Genomic DNA, 19757 nt, shown 5'->3' with positions numbered 1-19757 from the left:
TCATTTTACATTTTTTCAAGGCATATACCTTTTACCCCTACCCTGTCTTTACTCTGAAAGCCAAAGATTACACACCCGGTTTCCCAGCTGTCTCCTGTCCTGCATCTGCACCAGCTGTATGTCTTTACCACCCTTAAGAAAAACACTTGATTCCTGTGTGTAGGATGGAGGACATGCTGCATGCACATGCTGTGGGGGACATGTGACAGTCCTACCTTTATGGGTTCTGGGGACAGAACTCAGGGGTCGGGACTGTGTGGCAAATGCTTTACCCACTGAGCCATCTCACCGGCCCCTTACTGGGTCTTAATTATAAGGTTACATTAAGATTATTATTTGTCCTCAAAAGAAGCGTTTGCTTTGGAATGCTCTACTACCAGGTCCCCTGGAATGAAGACCCTTGTGTCAAGTACTCATGTTCTTTTAACTGTTGGATTCCTGTTTCCAGAGTCTAGAGCTGCCTCAACCTTAAGGGAGCGTGGGGACAGAGTAAGCTCTCGTTGGTGGGAGCTTTTTCACATCTCTGCAAATTTCTTGAAAAGGAAAAGTCTTGTCAGCCAGGCTGTGCTGGTGCACGCCTTTAATCCCAGCACTCGGCCAGCAGAAGCAGGCAGATCTCTGAGTTTGAGGCCAGCCTGGTTTATAGAGAGTTCCAGGACAGCCAGGGCTACACAGAGAAACCCTGTCTCTAAAAACAAAAGAGAGAAATGTCTTGTCACTCTGACTTCCTTCCTTCTAACTGTGCCTGGAACTCACTATGGACCAAATTCAACAGGTGAAGACAATCCACACAACCCCACTCCTGTTGATTTCACCTCCTAACTCTACTTTTGTTTTTTTCTTCGTGTGTGTGTGTGTGTGTGTGTGTGTGTGTGTGTGTGTGTGTGTGTACGTGCATATAGGCCAGGTCAACCTTAGGCATTATCCCTCAGGAGATGTCCACATTGTCTTCTGAAACAATCTCTCACTGGGAACTGGGGCTCACAGATTTGACGAGGCTGACTAGCCAGTGAACCCCACGACCTGCCTGTCCCCTTTCCCCAGCCTTGGGATTCAAAGTGTGCAAAAGCACACTTGGCATTTTACACGAGCTCTGTGGATCACACGTGAGTTCTCAGGCTTGCACGCACTTGACAGACTGAGCTACCGCCCTGCTGATTTCTCACTCTGATTCCTTTCCCACAGCAGTCTCATCCTCTTGTGAACACAGACCTCTGTACACAGACTTTCTTCTAAACACCACGTGATATCTATTTTCCTAATCCCGGGTAGCAACAACTCCATATTCCCCCAAACTCTTCCAACACTCTGCTGCTAGGTCCTATGTTCTGTATCTAAGTTAACTAAGTCCTTAGTTCAGTTAGTGATGGCACTAATCACAGTGAATCCTATTAACTTTACTGACTCCATCTCTTGTCACCGCCTTAATCCACAGACTCCCTCTAAAAGGAAAAGCCAATCATGCCCTCCCTTTACTCTTTACAAATTAGAAAACTGTATCTGTGAGTGGGTGTTAAGTGTGGGCACGCATGTGCCATGGCACAGCCGTCCAGGTTAGAGGACAATGCTCACGTGTCACTTGTCTCTGCCCCTGGTGTAGAGGCAGTCAGTCTGTCCTACTCCAGGACAGCTGCCAGAGCTCCTGAGAGTCCTCCTGTCTCCACCTTCCATTACTCGGCAGGAGTCCCGGGATCACACACACGCAGCCAGCATATTTAGCTTTTCCCATGGGTTCTAGGGACTGAACTCGGGAAGCCAGGCTAGTGGTACAGCTGGTACATTTACCTTCTGAGACACCTGTTTAGCCACTTCCTTTTATAAAATCTTTAAACTTTTCCTTGAAATAATTTATAAGCTTATAAAAATTATACAGAAAACCAGAAATGTTTTCCAACCCACTTGAGGGTAGTTGCCTCATTACATATCATCCAAATCCTTCAGCATGAAACATTTCTTACAATCAGAACCATTTTTCATATTAGTTATCTAGCCCTAACTCAACTGGTTTGAAACAACAAACATTTGGTATCTCACATGGTTTCTGAGGATCAGAACCTTGGAGCAGCTTGCCTGGCTGCCCCGCCCCGGGAACACTGGGAGGGTTCACTTTAACTTTAGCCCGGGCTTTGGTCTCGGAAGTCCTGACTGACTCACTGGCATGGCCACTGGTAGAGTTTTGGTTTTCTCCTGGCCCATCGCAGAATGCCTATAGCTCCTCACTGCAGACTTCTCCACAAACACGTGGATATCCTTATAATAGGCAGTGACTCTGTATCAGGGTAAGAAGGAATCTGTGGGGCCTTTTATGATCCATTCTCCAAAGTCACTGTCTCAGTTATTTCTCCTGTTGTTGTGATAAAGCAAAGACCCTGATAAAGGCAGCTTGACAGCTGAAGGGTACAGTCCACCCTGGCAGGGAAGCCACAGCAGTGAGTCCCTGGGGCAGCTGTCACCATGTAGGACTGTCAAGCAGAGAGAAATGAACGCTTGTGCTCAGCTCACTTTCACCTTTTTACAGACTCCAGGATTCCAGCCTCGGGAATGACGCTGCCCACTGTGGGTGAGTCTTCCAACTTCAATTAACCTCATCAAGACAATGTCCCACAGGCATGTCCAGAACTAAATCTAGATAATCTCTCATAGTTGTGCCCAGGTTTGTCTCATGTGATTCTAGATCTTGTCAAGTTGACAGTCAACGTTAACCATCACAGGCACATACCATCACTATGCTTTGTTAGACACTAATCACTAAGTTCATCTCAGTCAAGGGGAGGGAAGTTAGGTTTCACTTCTTAAAGGGAAAGATAAATGAATTTATAGACTTTAATTTTAGGCCAACATATTCCTATACAGCTAGCAACATCAGGAATTCACAGAGATTGTAATTTTCAGACATCCATTTGATGATCCAATTACTCTTTAAATCGAGAAGATCCAGGTGAGAAGCATGTATGCACTTAGTGGCCATGTCCCTGAAGTCTCTTTCAATCCGTAACATTTTCTCTTCTCATTACATTCAGGACCTTATGAGTCTGACTAGTAGAAGCCTGTTACTGTGAGGATATCCTCCAGGCCTGACTAGTAGAAGCCTGTTACTGTGAGGATATCCTCCAGGCCTGACTAGTAGAAGCCTGTTACTGTGCAGGATATCCTCCAGGCCTGACTAGTAGAAGCCTGTTACTGTGAGGATATCCTCCAGGCCTGACTAGTAGAAGCCTGTTACTGTGCAGGATATCCTCCAGGCCTGACTAGTAGAAGCCTGTTACTGTGCAGGATATCCTCCAGGCCTGACTAGTAGAAGCCTGTTACTGTGAGGATATCCTCCAGGCCTGACTAGTAGAAGCCTGTTACTGTGCAGCATATCCTCCAGGCCTGACTAGTAGAAGCCTGTTACTGTGCAGGATATCCTCCAGGCCTGACTAGTAGAAGCCTGTTACTGTGAGGATATCCTCCAGGCCTGACTAGTAGAAGCCTGTTACTGTGCAGGATATCCTCCAGGCCTGACTAGTAGAAGCCTGTTACTGTGCAGGATATCCTCCAGGCCTGACTAGTAGAAGCCTGTTACTGTGCAGGATATCCTCCAGGCCTGACTAGTAGAAGCCTGTTACTGTGCAGGATATCCTCCAGGCCTGACTAGTAGAAGCCTGTTACTGTGCAGGATATCCTCCAGGCCTGACTAGTAGAAGCCTGTTACTGTGCAGCATATCCTCCAGGCCTGACTAGTAGAAGCCTGTTACTGTGCAGGATATCCTCCAGGCCTGACTAGTAGAAGCCTGTTACTGTGCAGGATATCCTCCAGGCCTGACTAGTAGAAGCCTGTTACTGTGCAGGATATCCTCCAGGCCTGACTAGTAGAAGCCTGTTACTGTGCAGCATATCCTCCAGGCCTGACTAGTAGAAGCCTGTTACTGTGCAGGATATCCTCCAGGCCTGACTAGTAGAAGCCTGTTACTGTGCAGGATATCCTCCAGGCCTGACTAGTAGAAGCCTGTTACTGTGCAGGATATCCTCCAGGCCTGACTAGTAGAAGCCTGTTACTGTGCAGCATATCCTCCAGGCTGAGTTTGTTGTGGTCCTGAAGTACTGATTAGATTTACATTATGCATCTTGGATGGGACTATCTCAGATGTTGTTGTTACTCTTTTCTTACTGCATTCTGTCCAGTTGTATGTGATTTTAGTTTGTTCCATTGTTATGTAGCCAAGGCTGGCCTTAAGCTTACAATTTTCCTGCTCTAACCTTCCAAATGCTGGCATTAAAGCATATGCTACTGTGCCCAGCTGGGTGTTCACCTTGATTACACTAAGGTAGTATCTTCTGGATTTATAAACTATAAAATTATGCATATTCCCTTTGTCATTTCTAATCTAGTCTTCTCTCCATCACTCTTTTCCTTAGTCCTGAAGCAGGCAGCTGCAAGCCACTTCTGACTACTAAAAACCTGAAACACAGTTTCACATCCTTGGAGGTGTCTGTTCCTGTACGATCTCACTGTCCTTTTGTTAGGATAGGAGCTGTTTTACCTAAGACGGTGTCTAGCAGCAAACTTGTCAAAATCAATCATACTTATTTTGACTATTTAATTTTACTCATACCGAGTTTGCTTTCCATGTAATCTAATCCATTCATACTGATATATTATTTTCATTTCTTTTGATAAGAATTAACTATTCAGGAGGAAGAGATGGCTCAATGGTTAAGAGTACTTACTACTCTTGCAGAGGACTAGGTTCAGTTCCCAGCACCCACACGGTGGCTCATACCTGTCTGTAACTCCAGTTCCAGAGGATCTGGTGCCTCTTCTTAACTCCGTGGGCACCGAGCAGGTGCATGGTGCATGAACACACATGTAGTAAAACATTCATATACATAAAATAAATATTTCTATACTATTCATAAATCAGCTTTTCTGGCTGACGGAAAACATTATCAGTAGAAATGCAAGTTTTGCACACCACCACAACAAATGGTTATTTTTCTTTTCTTCAAGATCCTGAAATATCTTTCTAATAGTCAATTACTTTCCATGAAATAATTTTAGCTATGCCGGTTCTACGTAAAACTACTAGATATTTTCAGATTACAATGGACGGCTGGTGAGACGACTCAGTGAGGAAGAATTCCTGCCATGCCAGCGTGACGATCAGAGTATGATCCCTGGCACTCACATAAAGATGGAAGGAGAGGACTGACTGCACAAAGCTGTGCTCTGACCTCCACTGCACTTGGGGGCATGTCTATGCGCTCGTATGCATGCACACATGCGCGCATACACACACACCCCAGAAAAATGGAAAAATTACTTTCGGAACATAATAAACTCTCCTCATCCTAGGACTGCCTCAGGCAATGAAGCCACGCCTCTGCCGCGGTACCACCCCAGCCCTGGGACACACCGACCTGTTCCGTTCTTCTCACTCTTGGCTGCCGCACTGGGCCGCTTGGGGGTTCGCTTCTGCTTTTTCGCCATCAACCCACTACTTCCATCGCTTGGCCTCTTCTGACCTGAAATAAAGGAAAAGAAAAACCTTGAAAACAACCCAAAAGCTAGAAACAGGTCCGTGTACGCACCTGTCCACATCATTTCTCTATTTTTAAAAAAGACAACAGTACACGTCTGTCGTATCTAAAACCTGAGTTGTTGATTTAACACGGAAGCAGTCCCCCGGGAAGCCTTACCCTTCTCTCTGCTCTCTCTCTCTGGTACAATTACACTACAGGTACCAGCGGGAGCGCTGGCTTCACACCCGTTGGCTGGTCCCCTCTCACAGAGGCCTTCTTGCGACTCTTCGGCAATACTATCAACTTCAATTGTTACATCGCTCTCGCTCTTTACACTTCGGGACTCGTCTTGACTGAGAGTAAGTGGGGAGGCTACTGAAAAGTTAGGCTGTGCTAGAGGAGGTGGGGCAGGCGGCACGGAAACCAGGCAGTTAGACTCAGAGCTTTCAACTAGCACATCCTCAATACTGGGCTTATCCTTCTCATCCAAATCATCCAAGTCTACCTCATGGCAAACCAAGGTTTCGGGCCCGATCAGAGGCATGCCGTCCTCCTCCTCCTTGAGTGGCGTGGGGACAGGTTCTTCAGCTGGACTGTCCAGTTTCTCACTGGTCACTTCTTGGATGCCCTGGTTCGGCTCCGCTGTCAGGGATGGCATTCCTTCATTTTCTGTCTCAAAGTGCTGCTCCAAACGTGAGCCCTTCCTGCCCTCCGCTCCCACGCCATCGCTGGTCCTCTCTTGGGAGCCGCCAGCTGTCGCTTCGGTCCCATTCTCAAGCCTTAGTTTTTTCTCTGGTGATGAGTGTCCCAGTATTTTCCGTTTCAACTTTTTCTCTTTCTCATATTGGTCCACCTCATCTTCAGTAGAAGAAAAGTTTTTACATTCTAGTGAAGAAAACTCCAGGCTGTGAGTGTCCGCATGAGCTTCTCCGCCTGCTTCTTCCTGGCTGAAGGATGACATCTTTATCATTTCTAAAGAAAGGTCTTTCGTCTTACTTCGCCTTCCCTTCCCTTTAGGGGACTTTTCCACCTGTTTCTTAACTTCTTCCGCTTGTTCCGCTTTGTTTCCAAAAACATGTACTATGTGATCGCTGTCCGTGACCTCTACCTTCAGGGGTTCCAAGGGCTGCATCTGAGTCCTGTCATTTTCTTTTAATAGATGTACAATCTTTGGGTTTTCCTCATCTAGTTTATCATCGTTTACATTTTCACTTTTTTCTAATTCTTCTTTGATATCAGGAGAAAGCTCTTCATTTACCAAGCTCTTCTCCAAAGGGTCTTCTGCTTCACTATCAGATGAACAGGAGTCTGTAAGGAGACAGTACATTGTACAGATAGTTAAATTAAACACCAATATAATAATTAAAATCTTACTAAGTATGAACAAGATCCTTTATAGACTTCTGAATCTCTATATAGAAATTTCGTATATAAAATAAATCATAGCATTTGTGTGTGCTGAAATGTAAGGAGAAAGACTAAATGAAAACGTGATGACAGAGGGCATGGTGGTGTAGGCATTTAATCCCAGTGCTCAAGAGGCAGAGGCAGGCAGATCTCTGAGTTAAGGGCCAGCCTGGTCTACAGAACAAGTTCCGGGACAACCAGAGATACACGGAAAAACCCTGTCTCAAAAACAAACAAACAAAAAACAGAACAAAACAAACAAAAACTCCTCCCAAAAAACCAACAAACAAAAAAAGGGAAGAAAGGACAAGGAAGCCAGCTCAGCTGGTAAAATGTGCTGTGTGAGCATGACCTCAGTTCAAGCCCCAGAATCCACACAAAAAAGCTGAGCCTGGCTCTCCCGTGTAATTCCAGGTCTGGGAGGCAGAGACAGGGCTCTCCCAACGGCCAGACAACACAGCTCAATCACTGAGCCCCAGAGCAATGAGAGACCATGTCTCAAAAAAACCAAGTCAGGGCTAGAAGGAAGGCTCTGAGGATAAAAGTGCCTGCCACCAAGACCGATGATCTGAGTTCAATCCTGAGGACCACACGGTGGCAGGAGAGGACCAGTTCTAACCTCCAAATGTGCCTGTCTCCCCCAAATCAACACACACATGTGCTAACACGGTAACGAAGTTAACAGCTCCTAAGGAAGCTGCTCAAGATTGTCCCCTGGAATGTGAACACATGTGCGTGTGCTCCCTCCACAAACATGTGTGCATGTGTGCACATACAAACAATAAAAACACACTGTAGAAACACAATGCACAGCACGCTACCAAGTCAGTTCTGTATGAAGAGGTCTTCAGTAGCCATCACACTTAGGTACAGCACCATTTGAAAAAACAAAGAGCTGAGTGTGGTGGCACACACCTTTAATCCCAGCACTGGACGCACAGACAGGCAAATCCCTGAGGCCAGCCTGGGCTACAGAGCGAGTTCCAGGACAACCAAAACTACACAGAGAAACCCTGTCTCAAAACAACAAAAAAGAAAGAGAGAGAGAAAGAGAGAGAGAAAGAGAGAGAGAGAGAGAGAGAGAGAGAGAGAATGAACTATATTACGACAATGCTATGCTGGACAGTGGTGGCGCACGCCTTTAATCCCAGCACTCGGGAGGCAGAGGCAGGTGGATCTCTGTGAGTTCTAGGCCAGCCTGGTCTACAAAGTGAGATCCAGGACAGCCAGGGCTACCCAGAGAAACCCTGTCAAAAAAACAAACAAAAGACAAAAAAAAAAAAAAAAAAAAAAAAAAAGCAAAACAAAACAATAAAAAGATACAAGCTAGTATGTTAAATGAGTTGACCTGACGTAATACAAAAGCTTACCACTTTGTACCCTAAGAAGGAAATACGACATTCCACCTAAAATTATTCTGGAAAGAAGAGATGTTTAAAACGAGCAATGTGAATTCCCCAAACTTCAAATGTTCTTATTAACACACAAGAAAGTACAGGCAAGCCACCTGCTTGCAAGGCAAAATTACTCATTTTATATCAGAAAAATTTTCAAATAATAAGGCAGCATTCTAGAATTGTATAAAATTATATAATGTAAAAATTTATGAACTTACAACACTTACACCCTCCCAAAAGAATTTTAAAAAGGGAAACCCTGAATGTGTTCATCTTTTTAAAAGACAAGGTTCTTAGTGTGTAGCCCTGGCCTGCCTCAATATAGAGAGACCAGGCCGCTCTCGAACTCACAGAGAACTACCTGTGTCTGCCTCCCAAGTACCAGGATTAAAGGTGTGTGCCACTATACTTGACAAAGTTTTATGTTTTCTGCTTGTTGGTTTTTCTTTTTTAGGATTCACTTTTATTTTATGAATAGGAATGTTTGCATGTATGTACTATGTTCATGCCTGGTACCTGTGGAGGCCAAAAGAGGGTGTTGGATACCCGGGAGCAGGAGTTACAGGCTTTACGAACAGTACGTGGGTGTTGAGAACTGAACCCCAGTCTTCTGTAATAGCAGCAAGTGCTCTTAACTACTGAGCCATCTCTCCACGCCCCTGATTATGAAAACAGGTGTATAAATTTTTTGTGGTTTTAGTAAAAGTAAAACGTAGCATTCCATTTTCTCGTGTCCAAACACTCTTCAGTTCTGCAGTTCAGTGTCAATGACATTGGTTGTGTAGGCCGGTTGTGTAGGCCGTACGTACACTGCACCAGGAAATGCCTCCTGAGGAATGCAAGCTCACAGGGCCCAGAAACCTTGCCTTTGTGAATCATGCTAACCAGCCAGCAGGGGGCAGGGAAGAGAAAAGACACGCTTTCAGGGCCAGCACATGGCAGCTAATGGTGAACCTGACCTTCAGGAGAGTATTTCTCTCCGAGGAGGGTAATTTCAGAATATCACCATTTCAAATCTCTTAAATTGCATAGATAAAATAAATAAGGACAGAAAAGTGAAGGGCACAGTAAAATGTGCTCACCTATGCTCATCACAAGTACTCCTACAGACTTAGTTTCTGCTCTCAGGTCTCCGCTCTGCTAACAGGCTGCAGGTCACAAACTACAGGAGACACGGGTGCATCATGGTTTGATGCTGAGCACAGCACACACGAGGACTCAAGGATGGTTTAACTTCCCTACGATTAAACTAGTTGTGTCTAAAATCCTTATGACAGACTGGTATCCATGGTTAATATCAGTAGAGTTTAAATTAAAATATACAACAAAATAAGTATTAGCTGTCAATTAAATTGTGTAGTTTTAATCATGTTAGGTTAAAATCAAGATAACCTGCTATGATTCTCACCAAGTGGCCGTTTTATTTATCATGGGCAACATAGCTATGTTTTGGTCAATCTGGCTGTGTATAATTGTGGTTCCATGACCTCGGGACTGCCCTTAGTTTGGTAAGCATCCTTTCTGACATTTGTACAACGATGAGACCCTCTTACAATGAGTCCCCACTGTTAAGTGACGCAGATGAATATATAGTGTTTTCAAAGTTAAGTCTTCAGAACTCCAGCCCCTCAGTCTCACCAGGCAGGGGGGAGCTGCCACGGGCATTTCTGGTACCTGATTTTCCTTCACTGTTGGACGTCTTAGATAAACTGTACGGCATGTTTGGCGAAAAGGTAGATTTTAAAGGAGGTCTTCCCCGTTTTGACTTCTGTCTCTCTTCATCCCTCTTTTCGTCCTTTTCACTGTCTTCTTTATTCTGGGCAACAACAACAAAATGCATGAGAAGGGCCAAGACCTTCAAAAATGAACATTCTAATTCTCCAAGAAAAACTATTAACTCCAAAATAAAAGGTCAGTTACTTTAAATGTCAACTCCTACTATGTGCTTATAGAGAAATCCAGAACAGTTTTCTATCCGATTCACATGAGTACAACCACTCCCCCTGGTTCCTCATTTCCTGCTGAGGGAATGAAAGGCATCAGAAACAGTCAGAACACTAGGCAGATCTCCACAGCAGGAACTGTGGCTGGAAGGTGTGGGCAAGTGTACCGTGGGCCAGCAGACCGCTTTGACATGGTGGAGGTAAGAGGAGAACAGTGGATTTCCAGAGTAATGGGGTCCTCTGTGTAGCTCTAATGATGAGAACAGCACTGCACATCTGTCCAAACCTTCTGAAGGCACAAAGACCCAGAGCTGTCTGACACCTCGGCTGTACACACCACCCCAATGTAAACTGTGGCCTTTACCAACTAGAACAAATGGTCTCCTCTGGTGAGGGTAGGGGCCGACAGTGCGGAAGACCATACCTACCTAGGGCAAAGAGCACACTGGAAATCCTGTACCTTCTCATTCTTGCTATGAATGTAAAACTACTCTACAACAGTATCTTACAGAAAAGATACACCTTCAATAATCCCTCTATCGTAAGTGATATGAATGTATGAACATACCTTAACTTTCTTCTTCTGTTTTTTCTTTGGTCCACCTTTGTCCAAGGGCCAGATTATCCTGTCAGCCTTTACCCATTCATCATATCTTAAAGAAAAAGGTTTAGCTTTCACAATGATATCCTATTTGAAATATATTCACACACACACACACACACACACACACACACACACACACACACACACACACACCCTAGCCACTAGTGAAAGAGCCATAATTAAAGAGAAAAAAACCAAACCCGGTGGTGGCACATGCCTGGGATCCCAGCACTTGGGAGGCAGAGGCAAGTAGGTCTCTGTGAGTTCGAGAGCAGCCTGGTCTACAAAGGGAGTTCCAGGACATTACACAGAGAACCCCTGTCTTGAAAAATTAAAGAGAGAAGGGGCTGGAGAGATGGCTCAGACGTTAAGAGCACTGGCTGCTCTTGCAGAGGTCCTGAGTTCAATTCCCAGCCACCACATGGAGGCTCACAACCATCTATAATTTGATCTGGTGCCCTCTTCTGGCATGTAGGCAGAACATTGTGTACATAATAAATAAATTTAAAAAAAAAATTAAAGAGAGAGAGAGAGAGAGAGAGAGAGAGAGAGAGAGAGAGATTCTCAGAATTAAGAGATTCAGAGGTCTGGGTTAGCAAACTCTTGATTCTAAACTATCCGAACTGCTTTGTTTCCCAAAACTCTCACAACTTGAACTTATCAGCAGCTTTTTGTACTAGAATTCATTCTGTGGATAATATAAAGATGTCAATCTGCACACAATCAGCTCCCAATCGTTTATCAAGTCCCTTTCTTGTCCTCCCCAGAGGCCAAGTATCTGTTATTCCTAATAAAACTTTATTATGAAATACGTCACTATTAAGACTGAAGTTAGAGATATGTGTATTTAATTTAATTTCCTTTATCTACATTTGTTTTCTTTAGCCCAAGATGAAGACTCATATCCCTTGACCCTTCTTCAAAACACTGTCAACACTTGAATTTCAACATAATCTTTCCCATTACTAGGAAGAGATAAATAGATTAAATTATTCAGAACTAAAAACACTTCTTGCATTACACAAATGCAGTTATTTATAGTATTCAGTAACATTGTAAACTAGTTGCCATGGAGACATGCAAAGCACATGGCCCAAGTATGTACAGGTTTTAGCTGCCCTGGTACCATGATGCCTATACTATAGCCGAAAAACCATTTCCTAGTAGATTACCAGACATCTAAAACTTTTGGAACAGAGATGGCTATTAAAATCTTATTTATAAACTTTTTTTTTTAATTGGTTTTTCAAGAAAGGGTTTCTCTATGTAGTCCTGGCTGTCCTGGAACTCACTCTGTAGTCCAGGCTGGCTTCGAACTCATAGAGATCTGCCTGACTCTGCCTTCTGAGTGCTGGGAGTAAATGTGTGTGCCACCACTGCCCTGCCTATAAATATTTCTGAATTTGGTCATTTCCTGGGGTCCTACTAAAATACCAGGCATTATAAAACATTCAGAGAATAGATGGAACAAGGCCTTGCTTCTAGGTCTGATATAAAAACAGAGATACTGTATAATTGAGCACAGCCTAGTAAATACAGTGAAAAAGATATATACCCAACCTAGGGCTAAAAAGAAGAAAATATCTTGCTCATAAGTTTCCCAGAACACATCGGACCAAACAAAGCCCAGGCTCTGTGCTGTCTGGAGGAACTCGGTGTGGCCCACCCTGGCCTGGTCGGAGCGGTGTGTCGGGTAGGTACTTCTAGCAGCTACATTAGGCTCCTCTCACACTTGCAGATTCTCCCATGTTAGAAACATGACTAAATTATCGAGAAACTATAAGGATTCTTTGAAAGCCAGAATTATACTAGCTCTCAGGAAGATTTATGGACAGCCAAAGACGCATGAGTCATCAGTGGGTGACTAATGAGGACAATGACAGAACCTGAGCACATGACAAAAGACTACTGGTTAGAGTCAGAAAGGAAAGCCTTAAGAAAACGAGAAGGGTGACAGGAAAGAGATAGTCTAGCACAACAGGGCTGCACACAGGGTGGACGGCTGTGAACAAACTTGAATCTGAGGAGAAATGTGATCAAACATGCTGCTGCCGCTGCCCGAGTTGGGAAGTCGTCCCTCTCCGAATTTATAAGACACAGAGACTCTGCCTCGTTATTAAGACCCTGTAAGGTTGTGCTCACAGCTGACACGGAGCACTCACTATGTGCTAGGCACCGTTCTATGCACTTTATGTGCTAGTTAACATGGGTATTATAATTCTACAACTTATTTATACAGTAAGAACCCTGAATTCCCCAATCTGGAGAGGAGGGAACTGAGTCAGAACAGAGCACACACCCAGTGTGTAGCAAAGGTGTGTGGCAATGTGTCAACCCAGAGCAGTCTGCATCCACACAGACACACACTTTCCAAAGGCTTAAGAGAAAAGCAGAACTTGGAATAGCTGGGCCTCAGGGCTGCTTTAGCTGCTCTGACTCTCGAGGCCAGACTGAGCTGTCTTCCCTTGAACGGGACCAATTTCACAGACCATCACACCAGACAAGTCGGCTCCACGCCCATGGACGATCAAAACAAATCAGACAACTCCCTACTCGTGTCTGAACACAGAAAAAACAGGGAACATTGTCCAAGCCACAAAAATGACAAAATATCCCCTCTCCCTAACTAATGAGTCACTTCCGCTTCTGTACCAATCACAGGATTAACTTGGATCTAGCCCTCCCTCTTTCTAGGTAAGATTTACTAAGAGAACCAATCACAGACCTACATCAGCTTCCTGACTGTGTGCACACACAAAGATTTTCTTAAACCGATCACACAACAAACGCTCAAATCTAAGTCCTACCCAGTACAGATTTAATTACTTAGCCAACTCAAAATTCTCACAGTGCCTGACACTGCTTGACTTCTCACAAAGGAAACAAAGATGTGCATGGCCACGAGGTGTGGGCCTCACCCCAGATTCTGGACTACCGCCAGCTCCTGAGGGGGGCCCCAAGCTGTCACAGACTTAGCCATTACCCTGGGACAGTGATGCCCCATGGCTTCCCCTCAAGTGTTCTGCCACCCTATATAACAAAAGGAATAAACTCAGTTGTCCCAATGGCAGAATGTTCTGCTGGTCTCTGGTGGAAGGCACTGACAGTTTATAAAACAGTGCAAAAATCAAAATCCTCAACAATGTGGAACCAAAGTGTGCCTTACAAACACACTCCAGAGTTTCCTACAACACTGCTCCTTTTTAAACACTTAAAAGAACATGCTTCATTGCTCACCTGACATTCCATCCATAATAATGCACCAAGTATAAAACCTCCCCGTCATCGATCTCGGTGCCTTTGATGCTGGCTTCATAAATTTTCTGAGTCTTTCCTCGGCCATACTTCACTTTGACTTTGGTTCCGGTCAGGCAGGGTTCTGTGTCGTCTCCCTCTTCATCCTCTTCCGAGTCACATTTGCTTTCGGTTTCTTCCCTGCAGCGAATTACAACATTGATAATGCTACTAAGCACTTCGGGGAGAACCAAACACAAGTGAAAGAGAATCCAGCATGGAGGGGCTGTACAACCTACGTTCCCTTAGGAACATGTCAGTGGAGGAGGAGGAGGAGAAGGAGGAGGAGAAGGAGGAGGAGAAGGAGAAGATTTCATGGACTACTTACTAAGGAATTTATTATGTAGAGGTGCACTGTACAAAGGTAAACCCATACTTCTTAAAGGCCAATCAATAATCACAATTAATGATGATGCAGTCAATAAATCACTTTAAACAAACAAACAAACAAATTAAAACCATATGCCCTGGAATGGCCTTTGGGATTCATACTCAAGTGCCACCTTACTTGTGAGAATGTTCTAAAGCTATTTTGTAACTTCTTGCAACTAACTGTCCTAAATCTCCTTTAGCAGTACTGTGTCCTCACTTCAGAGTGGTTCTTAGCAAGACCCACTGTTTGGTGTGTAAAATAACGCACAAGGGCTGCCTCCCTTAGCAACCCTGCCTCTTAAACTGGTCCAGGTTTGACATGAGGCTCCTTGTTGAAATTATAGGAAAGTGATGGAGGAACAAAGCTTTCTAGGTTTTGTTGGTTTCCAGTTCCATTTCTAACTCCTTCACCAGCAGCTTTTCTTTGTTTTAATAACTACACAGAGGGAATTCATATGAGAAGTCCGACAGTATTTGGAAACTGTAACCATAAAGTGTATTGCCTATTAACCTGGCAAGGATTCAGAAGACATGCATGAGGTGTTCTAAGAATGTCAAAAGCTCCAGGAGCAGTCTTAAGGTCTCGTGTACAGGGCGTCACTGCAGTGGCCCCTCAGCACACGACTGAAGCCTTGATAACTCGTTTGCATCGGGGATATCTGCTCTCCAGGAACATTTCTCATGAATATCCTGAAGAAATCATTCCAAAACACATATAGACATCTCCAGGATTCCTGATACAGACTAAGAATATGCCCCGTTTGTTATCTGTACACTCAACTTTTATTTAATAAAATAGAATATTATCCTTCACATTGAAGATTGAATTCTGTGTTCTAAAATATTTGCTCCATTTATGTATCAAGTATTTTAGCCATATATTTATTTATATAGACTCATTATTATAATTAGACCCTACTTTTTAAGTAGCTCACCTTTGTTTAGTGTTTTAAATATTTAAATGCTGTACTCATTATTCTCAGCTCCCAATTATTTTCTGCTACTTTTTAAATCCTAATTCTACTTTATTTACAACTTTGTAGAACTAAACTACTTCACAGACAACCGCATTAGCTCATGTGTCTATTTACCAAGCATCAAGTCCCTCTCCTGGTCACCACTTACTACTTTCCCTGACACTCATTCTCTCAATGGTTTATTCGAAAACGGTGTTAGCTACCATTCGGACACAGCAGGCCGCTTTTCCCACATCTGGCTTAAGATCTCAAACTTCTAGAAGATTTAGCATTATGTAATAAAATAACTGAAAAAAAACTGGAGAAGAGCTTCTGTTTTCAAGTAAGTGCGTTATGCTGTTGTTCTAAAACTTCCTTTTTATTACTATCTAAAAAATGAGTAAATCCATTTGATCCCATGACAAAACGGCCCACGACACGGCCCAGTGAGACATCACTTTGATCTAGCTCAACTGCCTAATTTTGGGCTTTTTAAGTCGCTTCAATCCATGCAAGTCTAATACATGGAAAACAAAATACAGTTTTCACTCAACAGCAAACAGAATGAATGTTAAAAAGGTGGACTTATTATGAGATGTGGGGCAAGAATGTCTTTACAAACTGGAATCGGGGTGCATGCCACTTACTCTAGGACAATTGAGAGAGACAAATGTCTTCCATAAAGCTAACACACAGAACCATCTGCTAGTACTGTGCACCCATGTGTCTGTTAGCTTTCCCACGTTGTACCTTTTTTAAAATGGAAATTTTGCTGTCGCTGTTTCCTCTTGTCCACTTCCTCCATTTTTCTCCAGCTCCCTTCCTTCCCTGCTGTCAACTGCAGGACCTTTCTTTTGACTGGGTGGCGCAGCCTTCTTTGAGGCCACTGTTTAGGGCACAAGTGCTATTAAAATGGTGCGACCAGTATATTCTCCAATTCCGAAAGGCGACACACATCATCTTCACAATGTGTCTCACCTTCATCAGACAAGAGGAACGGAAGTCCCAATAAGAAGACATTCCCTCACACCTGAATCTCTAAGCAGGAACAGAGTGCTGCTGGACCCCAGACAGGTGCCTCTGGAGAACAGACATAAGACAATGTACCTCTCTTGGCTTTTCTCTTCCTCTTCCTCTGAGTCTTTCTCAGAATCCTCTTGCTTTTTAAGTTTCCTCTCTTTGGGCTTTGGTGTGGTTTTTCTCCCCAGCAGCAGCTCATTGTCCTTTTTCTCGGCTGTTTCATAGTCCTCATCGACATCCTTATTTTCTGTATCGTTTTTGATGAATTTTTCTTCGATTTTCTCTTCTTCTATTTCTTTTTTAATAGAATTTGCATCTCGAACAATTTTCCTCCGCCCCTAATAGAGGGGATAAAAGCTTTTAGAGAGCTAACACTACAAAGGAAGAAAAGGCAGAGAAAGACATCTTTGCAGCTTTCTCTGAAGCCTCTACAGCAGTGACTCTGCTGCATCCTGGCTTGGGAGCAGAAGCTGAACAACAATTAACTCATAGGTATTATTCCTTTGGAAGTAAAAGAGGCCGGGTGGTGGTGGCGCACGCCTTTAACCCCAGCACTCGGGAGGCAGAGCCAGGCGGATCTCTGTGAGTTCGAGGCCAGCCTGGGCTACCAAGTGAGTTCCAGGAAAAGGCACAAAGCTACACAGAGAAACCCTGTCTCGAAAAAAACAAAAACAAAAACAAAAACAAACAAACAAAAAAAAGATGACTCACTATGAATCTCTTAATTATGTCCAACACTACCATGATCCCTGGACACATTATTATGTATATTCATAAGGAAACTCTTTTCTCCTAGGCCCTGGAGTGCAGCTCAGTGGGAACTCTACAATACCTGCTAACCATGGTTAAGAAATGTGAGATGAATTAGCTACACGCTAAGGACAGAATTTCCTACTAGTTCTGCTGTGCTGGTGAGATGGGCCAGAGAATAAAGGCACACACTTGCCACCAAGCCTGATGACATGAGTTCAGGACCTACGTGGACTCACATGGTGCAAGGAGAGAGCAACTCCCACAAATTATCCTCTGACCTTCACATATGTATGTACGTACACACACACACACACACACACACACACACACACACACACGCACACACAGAGTAAATGTTTTTAAATAAAACGTTTAAGTTACTAATGATAATCTTCATAAACCCACCCTCTAACTTATGACCTCTTTGAAAGTTCTGTGATCTCCAATCTCATTGCTTATTAAAATAAAAATCAAATAGCAATATATTTTCTTACAATAAAAATCAAATATCAGTATATATATGTGTTATTATGTTTTAAGGACCTAATGGCACCAATGTCTAAAAAGTGAGATTGTGGACTGGAGAGATGGCTCAGTGGTTAAGAGCACTGGCTGCTCTTCCAGAGGGCCTGAGTTCGGTTCCCAGCACTCTTATCAAGTGCTCACTGCTGCTTAGAACTCCAGCTCCAGGAGATCCATCTTCAGGACTTTGAGGGTATCCACACACAAGTGAAACATATACATACATATAAAAACGAACGAACAAACGAACTAAAGAGGGAGATTTCTTTGAGTGAGGACCCCGAGCATTCACGGGGTCCCAGGAGGCACTTGTCCTGTCTCCTGCAGCCTCTACCAAACCTCCAGCATGCCAACTGACTATGAAACTCATGAGCCTCTTCAAGACCTTCTAAATTTTCCTGCAAGTCAGCCTACTATGACAGCGGAACACAGGAGGGATTTAAAAAAAAAAAAAAAGAAAAAAATAAAGAAGGAGCTGGGGAGGTGGCTCAGCATGTAGGAGTGTTCACTGTGCAAGCCTGAGGACCTGGGTTCAAATCCCTTGCACCCACCTCAAAAAAAAAAAAAAAAAAAAAAAAAAGCCACACATGCACCAATAACCCCAGTGTTGGGGTGGGGGAAGGGCCAGACAGCGGGTCACTAGGGTTGCTGGCCACAGCCTACTTCCGGGTAGTGAGAGGACAAGTTTCAAGGGACCGCGGCAGAGAGGGGCACACTCCCACACCCCAAAACAAACACTGAACAGTTGAATAAGGTAAAGTATAGTTCACCCCGGTAATCTTGAAAAATGGATGCTGGAGGATCAGAAGTTCAAAGTTATCCACAGCTATACAGTGAGTTGAGTCTAGCCTGAGCTATTATGAGTCCCTCTCTAAAATTAAAATAAATAACAAAACTTTAAAATAAAGAACTTAGATTTACATATTTCATGAAATTCACTAAAAGATTTCACTTATTAGATGACAGAATGGTCAGTTTAAAAGCAGGATTTCTGGATGCTGGAGAGATGGCTCAGTGGTTAAGAGCACTGATTCTCTCGCATGGTGGCTCACAACCACCTGTAACTCCAGTTCCAGGGGGTCTGGTGCCCTTTCCTGGCCTCTGAGGGCTCCAGGCATGCATGTGACACACAGACATACATGTAGGTAAGCACTAATACACACAAAATAAAAATGAACAAACCTTTTTAAAAAGAGAGAAAAACAGTGCCTCTCCTCCGCAAAAAAAAAAAAAAAAAAAAAAAAAATTCTGAACAACTACAAGACAAGGTAACTTCACTTTTCCCTTCCATTAAATATGGCTTCAACAACAAATAAGATACATTAAGAACTGAAAACCAGGCATGATGGTGCACGCTTTGAATCCCAGCTCTTGGGAGGCAGAAGTAAGCAGATCTCTGTGAGTTTGAGGACAGCACGGTCCAGGACAGTGAGAGATACATAACAGAGAGAGCCTGTCTCAAAAAACAAAAACAAAAAAAGGAACCAAAATTTGAGCATATGGCAGCCCATAAAATGATAAATCATGCTATGTAGCTACCACTGGGCATGGATCAGAATAGTGAATGGTAATCCTTTATAAATCTTTAGTCAATGGAGAGAAATACAGGGGGCAGTGTGTGTGTGTGACAGAGAGAGAGAGAGAGAGAGAGAGAGAGAGAGAGAGAGAGAGAGAGAGAGAGAGAGAGAGAGAGAATGTGTGTGTATGAGAGAGTGTGAGTGTGTGTGTGTGTGTGTGTGTGTGTGTGTGAAAGAGAGAGAAGATAAAATCAACATGTGCACAAATCAAGCCGTACAGTGTGCACACAGATTTACAGTTGTGGCACAGGAATTATCAAGAGGCAATTCACTCAACTAGTTAATGAGCACTTCCTATGTGCTGTGCTTCTTTTTCTAGAAGCCTGGGGTCTCGTTAATGAGCAAAATCAACACTCATCCTTGCCTTCAAGGAATGCAGCTCTGGTACAGAGGGAGGAAAAGAGAGAAAA

General features: G+C 43.7%; 1 protein-coding gene across 1 annotated transcript in view; it reads right to left on the bottom strand.

Annotated features, from left to right (window-relative positions):
* Positions 1 to 19757, bottom strand: part of Arid4a (AT-rich interaction domain 4A) — a 71925-nt gene that overhangs the window by 8383 nt on the left and 43785 nt on the right. The window contains exons 16-21 of the mRNA XM_059279864.1: positions 16583 to 16833; positions 14091 to 14288; positions 10818 to 10902; positions 9981 to 10122; positions 5680 to 6810; positions 5401 to 5505 (exon numbers count right to left, since the gene is read on the bottom strand). Of these exons, the coding sequence (XP_059135847.1) occupies positions 5401 to 5505; positions 5680 to 6810; positions 9981 to 10122; positions 10818 to 10902; positions 14091 to 14288; positions 16583 to 16833 (1912 nt within the window). The remainder of the gene's footprint in view (positions 1 to 5400; positions 5506 to 5679; positions 6811 to 9980; positions 10123 to 10817; positions 10903 to 14090; positions 14289 to 16582; positions 16834 to 19757) is intronic.

The sequence above is a fragment of the Peromyscus eremicus genome, chromosome 14 (assembly GCF_949786415.1).
Source record: "Peromyscus eremicus chromosome 14, PerEre_H2_v1, whole genome shotgun sequence".
NCBI lineage: Eukaryota > Metazoa > Chordata > Mammalia > Rodentia > Cricetidae > Peromyscus > Peromyscus eremicus.
The sequence above is the reverse complement of the archived record's forward strand: the minus strand, read 5'-3'. Positions and strand labels throughout refer to the sequence as shown.